At 45.1% G+C, this 9394-nt stretch overlaps 1 protein-coding gene across 1 annotated transcript; it reads left to right on the forward strand.

Annotated features, from left to right (window-relative positions):
- Nucleotides 1-538: 538 nt before the first annotated feature.
- Nucleotides 539-3626, forward strand: LOC148821365 (uncharacterized). The gene is made up of 4 exons (XM_088931735.1): nt 539-885; nt 1343-1544; nt 2719-2845; nt 3217-3626. Exons 1-4 carry the CDS (start codon nt 539-541, stop codon nt 3624-3626), a joined length of 1086 nt encoding a protein of 361 aa, XP_088787861.1.
- Nucleotides 3627-9394: the final 5768 nt, after the last annotated feature.

The following is a 9394-nucleotide window of genomic DNA, read 5'->3' on the forward strand; positions in this document are numbered from 1 at the left end:
CCTTTACTTTTTTTTTTATTTGCTCACAAAGACAAAGTTAAAAGGGTTTTTTCCCATCAAGGTCTCAGCTCCTTGGGTGGTCTATTCTTTAATGAGCTGGATAGTTGTGATACAGTGCTCCTGATACTACACTAACCAGGCAACACGGTGTGTTCAGAGATGGTAATCGGACCTACCAGGTGAATGCCCTGGGTGCTCAGCTGCAAAAGACCTTAAGAAAACACCTAAAGCGTTCAAATAAAATAATCAGGTTAATTAAACACTTGACTGCTCCAGTTAGAACTGTAATCATGAGACACAACCAGCCCCAGCCCCCTGATTTGAGTGCCTCATGGGCGAATTTTGACGAATGTTAACTTTTTTTGAAACACTTCAGACTGAAATGCGCTTACGAATCAGAGCTCGTACAAGCTCCCATGTCCGAGGGCATGTGGCTTACAGCGCAGACAGAGCGCACGTAATGGCAGCGCTCCGTTGTCTCCGGCCGGACAGGGCGACCGGCCGAGCTCCTGCGGGAAAGCCTGTCCTCTGCCGGCGGATGGGGACAGCTGCCGACGAATGGCTGCCCACTCACGTCACCGTGCATGTGCACGGGGCCAGGGGTCTGAGGGCCAAGGGCCGGGCCGGGAGCAGCAACCCCTACGCGGTCATCCAGCTCGGCAAGACGAAGTACCGCACGGCCGCGCTGGAGGCCACCACCGCGCCCGCGTGGCACGAGGAAGTCACGTTCCCGCTGCCCGCGCGCCCGCGGAGCGGCCAGGGGCACGAGCTGACCCTGAGGGTCATGCACCACAGCCCGGCGCGGGGCGCGTCCGACAGCTTCCTGGGCAGAGCGGCCATCTCCATCGGCAGGCTCTACGAAGACAAGCTAATGAGGAACAACAAGTAAGTTTTCCTCTGAGCCCGCAACGTCTGTGAAAAGGGTCTGTGAAAAGACAAATTCCTAATACAGGGAATTGTACAGGGCTAATAAAGTGATCTTATCTTAAATACAGCGCCAGGGAGTATTTTCACAGTTTATCACTTGAGCAAGTAATTTGTAAGAGGATAAAAATTGGCTTTTAATTTTGAGAACTAGATTCTAATTCCATCTTTGCTGAGGCTATGTGTAATTTTTCTTGATTTAACCTGTCATTGTCTGGATCAGTCTCATTATGTATACTGGAGGTTCTGGGCCACAATTCTTTGACTTTTTTCCAAAGTTACATCAGCTGGTGTCTGTGGCAAACCAGACCTTGTCCAACATAATTGGCTTGTCTGGGAAATCAACCTGCGTATGTTCATATCACGGAATATTAATTCAGTAGTTAAACTTAGCCGTTCTTTGCTGCTTCTTTCCCAGGTGGTTTACACTTTCTTCGAAGCCCTGGAAGAGGAAGAAACACCGAGGGCAAATTGAGCTGTCTTTCCTCTTCTTTAAGATGTCAGGGAACCTCGAGGCTCCAGTCAAGAAGACCTCCGGGTCCTTGTCTTCGATCCCTGAAGGAAAATTCTTCTGGAAAAGAGGCCGAATTCCATTCTGCTCATGGAGGACTAAGAAAAATGTAACCCTCCCTGTTTCTTTTCATATTTGAATGGAGAGAATGTGACAAAAATACCCTTAATACTCATTAAGAAGGCACTTTTGTGTTCGGGATATATATTTCTTATAAGATGGCTAAATGCTTTTTCATGGAGCTGGAACCTGTAAAGCGTTAATCTCTTAAAGAAGACCATCCCGCCTTCTGGCCAGGAGGGCCACAGGCCAGCCAACCAGGGAAACCTGTTCACGAGCGTTCCCGAACAGTAAATGACAAGCTCAGCTGGAAAATAACTTTGGGAACCTAGTGGGGTGTTATAAAACAATGTGTGCGCATGGCAGGCTGTGTCGGTGTCCATTGTGGGTAGAAATGAGACAGAATTCACTGCTTCACTTGGATTAAGACAAAGCAGGCAGCCACGGAGAGGCTAGACGATTTTACAGGGGGGACCGCAGAGCTATTTTTGTATTTCTGGGGTTAGAAATAATCAGCGTTGACGAGTGCCCTTCAAACCACAACGAAAGTAAAATGTACACATTTGCTTGTGAAACCTCCAATTTACAACACCAAATAGACAAAATTTCCAGGTATGCGCAGTGCCATATTCTACAACTCAGAACAAGGCAACAAAACCTACAATGCCTTATGACACTGTAAACCACCAGGCTTGTGAATACATCTCTTTTTATCCTCTCGAAACAATTCTCGATTTTGAGACGGTTTTACTACTTGTTAACTCTGCAGGTGGATCACAGATCACTTCTGCAGTGAAGTGTCTGCTGCACAACCTGTCCTTATTTGCTTGTGCATCACAAATTAGTCATCACAGTGACTAGTGAACAGGAAGGGCGGCCTCACGTCACAATTCGTGGGAACTCTCACTCTCACCCAAGGCGAGACCAGGGGTTTGCGACAACATGGCGGCTTACAGCACTCACATAAAGTTCACAATTTTGTGCTTCATTCAGAATCTGCAAAAGGTTTCTCTACTGTCAGTGAATGATTTTTTTTTACCAAGATTTCATAACCAGTCTGGGAAATCAGGACTGTATATACAAGTCATACGAGCTTTGTAACCTCATCATTAATTGGATCGTACTATAGATTGTACTAAGAGAAAGATAATTTAGATATCTGCCCAGTCATACCTAAGAAATTCTCTCAGGTGAGATGAAGGTGTGTCATTTGTCTGTAACAGGTTTTAAAATACGGGGAGCCAAGTTCTTCACCCTGTGCGCTGGACCCAGAGCCTTCTTCCTCAACACGTGTACCTGTTCGCTGCCCTGACCCGGGAGCCGGCACAGGGAGGCCCTGCTCTAGCGGCGGTACAGAACCGTGACTTACGTCTCACACCCGCCGTGCTTTCTGTAAAGGTCAGGCGGCCGCCTGTGAACACATTCCAGAGGGAAGCTGCCGAACTCTACCCAAAGAATTTGCTCGGATAACGATTGTGGGTTTAAACCTGCAAAGGGTGAAGGGAAGGAGCGCGGATGAAAATGAAAAGAAACACGGTACAATGGCAAAAGCAGCAGTACAAAAATCCACAGCAGCAATTCCAACAATATGCTAGAAAGTAACAACAACAACAACAACAACAGCAATAATAGGTTTTTAAAAATATTTTCCATCAAACAAAAATTGTTTGCCGCTCCTTATTTTTGTTGAGGTGACTGCTGCTTTCTGTGTGTTGATTCAGAAGGTTCCCCGGAAGGAAAGGCGGTCAGCTTCGGGGAGGAGGCCGAGGGCAAGGCGGCGGAAGTGACTGGCCAGGACCCCGGGGAGGGCTCTTCTGTGAGGCTGGTGCAGAGGGGCCGAGCGAGCGCAGAGGCTGGGCAGGACGGGCGCACCTTTCCGCTGCGTGCGGGCAGCTCCGGCTCCGGCAGGAGGAGAGTTTTTTTCAGCTCCGGGCGCCTGCCCTTCGGGAGAGAAAGAGCAGGGGGGATCTTGGGCCGCCGGTCTTTAACTACCTCTCCGGGGGCGTCCACACGCGCAGCGTTCCCCCCAGTGTGTCTTAAAGACAGGCAGTCCCGCCCCCGGGAGGCAGCCTCATCTATGAAGAGAGCGTGGTCCTGTGTTTCCTGGGGGAGCTGCTGCCCCTGCTTGTGAACGACAGCACAAGGGCCCGAGGGCCTGCCGTTCCAGGGAAAGGCAAGCACAGATCACAACGGAGCTGAGACATCTAACCCAGCACCCTGAAAAACCCAGCTTCTTCCCCGGTCCCACGGCCAAGTGCCCTTCTGTCCCCAGAAGACAGCATTCACATTAAAGTCAACAGCTGACCGTTCTGAAAGAACAGTCCCGGTATCCAAAAGATTTACTCTGGCTGTGTTGCACTAGGTGTTTGTTTGTTAACGTTCACAAGAAAAGAAAAATCACCGTGAAGTTAGTGCTTATAGTTTGCACGCACACAGACTCGAACAATTCGCTTCATATCCACAGCCCAGGTAAGGTATAATACTGAGAGCTTTGTTATGCCTCAGAAAACAGCAGGTGTTTTGTTCTGCCAATTAGACAATGTTTCCACACCTGAAGTGGCACAGGTTTTACCCCTTCAGCCCTGCCAAAAGTGTTAAGATGATAACAATACTCGGTTATTCTTAGACAGTGCGTTCGCTCCAACCAATCAGCTTGTCTCGTGCCAGGTATTAGCAACAGCTTCATTAAGGATGCAAGAACCTTCAATTTGTCTTAGCAATGAACTTGTGTAACATTTCCAAATGAGAAAGTAGAGTTTCAAAATCAAATAATACAGGGGGTTGAGGAACAAAATGTCAAATATGTGAACAGTAAAATATGACACGGAGGATCTTTACAAGCTCTAATTTTAGCATGACTGACAGTGAAGTTCTACAGGGGCTAGGACGGCTAAATTAACTGGCCAGCCCTCATGGCATTTGCCTAGTCGAACCTGGGGAAAGGAGCAGTGAAATTCATAGTCCCCTCGCTAGGACACTTCTACCCTCGCTTAGACTGGGAGGATCTCACATGTAAGACCAGTTCACGAGAAGGACGATGGAATGGACTCAGGAAGCTAGCAGCTATCAGACCCATCAGCCATGCTGTGGTTCCCAGTATAGTTACGTACATGAGGGCCAGAGCCACACGAACAGCAAACTGTGGCGTATTAAAAGACTGGATGATTTAGAAAAGGGAGTTCTTGCGAAACATACTAGAAATGCTCAGACTTGTTAAGAGACCTCAAGATAACACTGGAGCACGCGGTGTGGTACAGATCAATTGGCCTTGTTGGCCAATCAATTGGCCAATCAATCAATTGGCCATCAGAAAGAACACGATGAGAGGAGGCCCTGAGGCCCATCGTGCACACTTGTCCTATTTCTCTACTGCCCCAGAGCAGGGTCCGTTTGTACTGCTTTGGAACCAACACCCCCACTATGAGATTCCCTCAAGGAAAAGGATAGTTTACAGTAACCAGCCAAACCTTCACCTGCATGTCTCTGGGAAGTGGGAGGGAACTGGAATAAACACAAAGAGAGGTGGAATATGCAGACTCCACACAGACAGGCACACCAAGCTGGGATCAAAGCCATGATCATGGGGCTGTGAGGCAGCAGTGAGAACCATCAAGCCAGCCTGGTGAGAGAATCTGTAACCCTGCTTTCATCTGATGAAGTGGACCACCAGCAGGACTGCTGCGTGGGTCTTCAGTAAACAGCTCTGTTTTTTCCATGATACATATTAAAAGGGGAGAAACATGTCGGGGGGGGGGGGGGGGGGCAGGAGGGAGATGCAAATGCTGTTTACCTCTTCACAGCTCTGATGAGAGCGACAGAGAATTGAATTCATACTGAGAATGTAATAATTGACTTGGATGCCTGCCATGTTCTGAACATCTGTTGGGTCGAGAATTACATCACCACACCTTCTGCTGAAAGAGGAGGGAGGTGGCAAAGTGGGATGACTTCTTATCATTTTTTACATCTCTCCTGTTGTGTGTGTGCATGCAGGCAGGTGTATAGATACAATGTATACTGTTTATATGACATGCATACACGCAAAGTAGCTTCACATGCATATGCAGAGACATAAATCTAGTGTAGAAACTCTATTTGTAGACAGTTTGTGAAACAAAGTAGTTTTAATGCGCAGGAAAATGAAAAACTACCAAATTACCAGTTACTTTCTAACTGACGCAAGCTCACATGAACTAAAGTTAGAAATCGTTTAAAGATTTTTTGGGGTTGAACACCCATAATTGGAAGGAGGTTCTGAAATTCATTGCTCACTAGTCATCTGGGCAGGTCCAACCAGTACAATCCCACCTCAAGATTATTCTTCACCCTCAAGTGGTGGAAGCTGGAGGGCAGGAGTGAAACCAGGCCAAATGCTTCAGTGATGAAGACTGAACCCCCTAGTGTGTTGGAGGTGTGTGACTGTGTAAATTTGGAATATCAGCATTTCTGTAGACAGTGAGGCAGAACTTCTGTAGAATGAATACAAATTAAATATCACTGCTCTGCCATTTCTGTTTAGCTGGGGAGCCCTAAAATAAAAATCTATTCAACTGTCAACTTTCAACTTAAGCACGATCTGTTCTTTCTCAAATGACACCTCTTCCAAATTGCCTGCATGTTCTCGTATTTAACTGACTTGCAGTTCTGCTACTGTCCGCCTACTTCACAACCTCGATTTATTGGCTCACAACAAGGCTCCAGGGTGAAAATACCGAAACTGTCAGGTTTCTGAAGGACTTAAACCCTTGTAAGATACCGAATTTAACACACTGACCTCAATGTGTGTCCAACTAAAGGATGTGGAAAAACAATTGCTTGGTAAAATACCCCCTTCACAGTTTATTAAATGTTCAGTTGCGACCTGTGCACATTAATGTTACACTATTGTGTTGAATTGTGAATTAATAGTGCTCTAAGGCACTGGTTGAGTTGACAGTAAATGACCCAATTAGAATTTTTGTTCTAAATGAGGAACTTTCTGTCGGCACGAGAACCTGCAGCGTCACACTGACTTGAAAAGGCTTATCTGAAGAAAACAAACAAACAAAAGAAGTGAGTCAAGACTCCTTTTTCTCTAAGCCAAAAAGATAAAATCCACTCTGGCTGCGAACATCGCTGAAACACGATGAATCACTGTGACCAGGAAGGTGTGCTGGCAGAGCCCCGGCTGTACAAGTAAACACAGGTACTTGGTGCAGTCCCCACATATCTGTGGGAAGAATCCAGCCTGGAGAAATGTTGCGGGATGTTTACTGCTGTAGATATATATGTTTAACCTGAAAGGTTCATTATCCACAACGATGAAAGAGGCTTAAGCACAATACTGCAGTTCAAGCCCACCCTACCCCCTACCCTCCAAGCCCCTCTGTTTAAATTGCCGAATTGGTAAAAGCCAGCTCTGTGGCACTCTCGTTTAAAAAGTGAGAAATTATAATTATCAGAATTATGCTTTTAATGATGCGTTAATTAGACTCCTAGAGTGAGATTAGCGAGCGCTTATGAATTATTAACTGTCGAATCTTTCCTGCCGACATTTTATCACAAGAATTGGAGTTTTTTTTTTCCCCTCGTTCGTGAGGAAAAAAACTATTTTCGTGTTGCTGAGTGATTCATGTGATCTGGGATAGCAGAACAGCCTGTTCTACATATGTTTACGGCTAATTATGGCTTTTTTTCCCTGTAACCTCATATTAGATTTCAAAACTGATTTAGCCTGTCGTCTTGAGATTATTACTTTGTCAGGTGCACTAAATTAACCTCGGGCTACCAATAATGTAACATTTTATTAAGTATCTGGCAGATGAAGATACAACTTATTTCTGTTTAAATACATGCAGACACACCTTGCCACACATCAACTACGTCTGAGAATAAAATGAGCTATTATCACACGTAAAGTAGATGAACTTCATATACACAATGATATAGGACTTGCTAAGTACTTAATATTTCAGTGTTTGCATGAAACACAAAGATATAAATACATTAATTGTATTTTCAAACATATTGAGGAGAACCAGTTACCAATCCAAAATATTTTATTTTTTTGCCCTTGTCCATATCATTGCATGCCCTGGACAGCATTTATCCAGTACAGTCGTAACCACAGGCATTTTGCTCAAAATGCTGCTGAAAACAAATCAAACCTCATCTTTGCTCAAGTTCAAACCAGCGATTACTCCTAAATGATGTTTTAGCTGAGTTAAACAAACACCAGGGTCAACAAACATCACTGCCACTCGGACTTCAGGTCAAAAATTAACAGAGCATGGGGGCAGGATTTGAATAATCCCTCGCTGTGATAACTTTCTTGCTGGTTTTGAATTTCTAAGAGCCCCTCTTGGTGAGGGCCACATCAGCCTTCACAGTCGTCTTGACGGGGCAGAGTCACGCTCTTCCGCCGGCTGTGTAAACTCTGAGATGGAAATCGGCCCTGCTGATTTGCAGAAAGTCAGAACCATTACCTGCCCATCGAGCGCAGTTTGCAGACGGGGCCATCCTGACGTGGAGGCCTTTCAGATGTTTCACAACGTCACAGTCCCTGTCTCAGTCCTGCACAGAAACAACAACAAACCCCCTGCTTCCTGGTGCTATGAGCTCTGTACATTTTACATTTTTAGGTGAGCAACGTTTCACAACAGAACAAGCCAATTCCAAAAACAGAACAATATTTTCTTCGCCAGTCTCCACACTTGTACCCCTCCATGTTTTGTAACAAAGGACCACAGAAATCCACACTCCTCGCCCAGCTGTGACTTCTTCTTACATTTCCTTCAGCTGCGTCTCCTTCCACTCACTCGTCATGAAACATCCTATTCAAGAACATACGTACAGTTACAAACACGAGCCGCCTATAAAGCCGTTTTCTGTCTCAAACAAACGAAATAAAGGGTTAAATGAATGTTTGTTGATGGTATACACATCACAGAACATGATTCTGCTCCAGGAAAATCTTTGATTCCCATCTGTCAGAGCTGTAGACTTTCAATGTTAAGGCCATGTGAATTTCAGTGTAATTCCCCTAATCTCTGCTGATGTGCTGTGGTACATTTCTGAAAGGGGGGCTTTTCTCCGGTTAAACGTGGCTTTGCTGGTGAATGCAAGAAAGGTATTAGGAACGTCACATTTTTCTTTTTCACACATTGAACTTTAAAGTCTTTCAAGTGTGGCTGATTCTCCCAGTCAAATCGTTGTCATCTTTAATGGGGCCTGTCTTTCTCTATGGTGTCACGTTGCAAGATATGTTAAACCTGATTCCAAAATGTTCCATTTGTTGATTTTTGTAACCTCAGCCGAAAAGACTCGGTAGCAGGGTTCAAAATGCAGCTTTATTCTTCTTCTGCCTTATTTTGAGAGCTGATTTGATCCCCTTTGACCCCTAGTGCAAGAACTTTTTTTCTAATCTGCATAACAGATGAATGCTTTGCATTTGCTGTTCTTTGACTCATCATGGTCATTATTGCTGTGCTGCCAGGTTAGAGTAATAATAACAAAAAAGCCCTATCCAGAAGAGGACAGAGTGCACGACTCAACCTTTAAACATAGGCCATGGCACTTTGAGAAATAAGCAGGGAACCAGACACAGGAAAATGTAACGCTTCTTTAAAATGCAAGATTACAGCATTACACTCTAGTGCAATAATAGATCACAATAGATAATATTTTACTGCATCCAATATGAGTGACTGCAATTATCAATTAACTGACATCTGAACAGGTGCTGAAAAAACCTTTGGAAAACATGGACAGAAAAATGTATATACTGTACAGCATGTGGATTGCCAGCAGTTTACCCTACTGGAATAACAGTGGTAGAACCTACACTGATGTAAACTACAGTATCGGACCAAGTACAGGAGGAACAACGCATCACGTCTTTACAATGTGACCCCTGGAAAG

Source organism: Atractosteus spatula, chromosome 14, assembly GCF_055471065.1.
Source record: "Atractosteus spatula isolate fAtrSpa1 chromosome 14, fAtrSpa1.hap1, whole genome shotgun sequence".
NCBI classification, from domain to species: Eukaryota; Metazoa; Chordata; class Actinopteri; order Semionotiformes; family Lepisosteidae; genus Atractosteus; species Atractosteus spatula.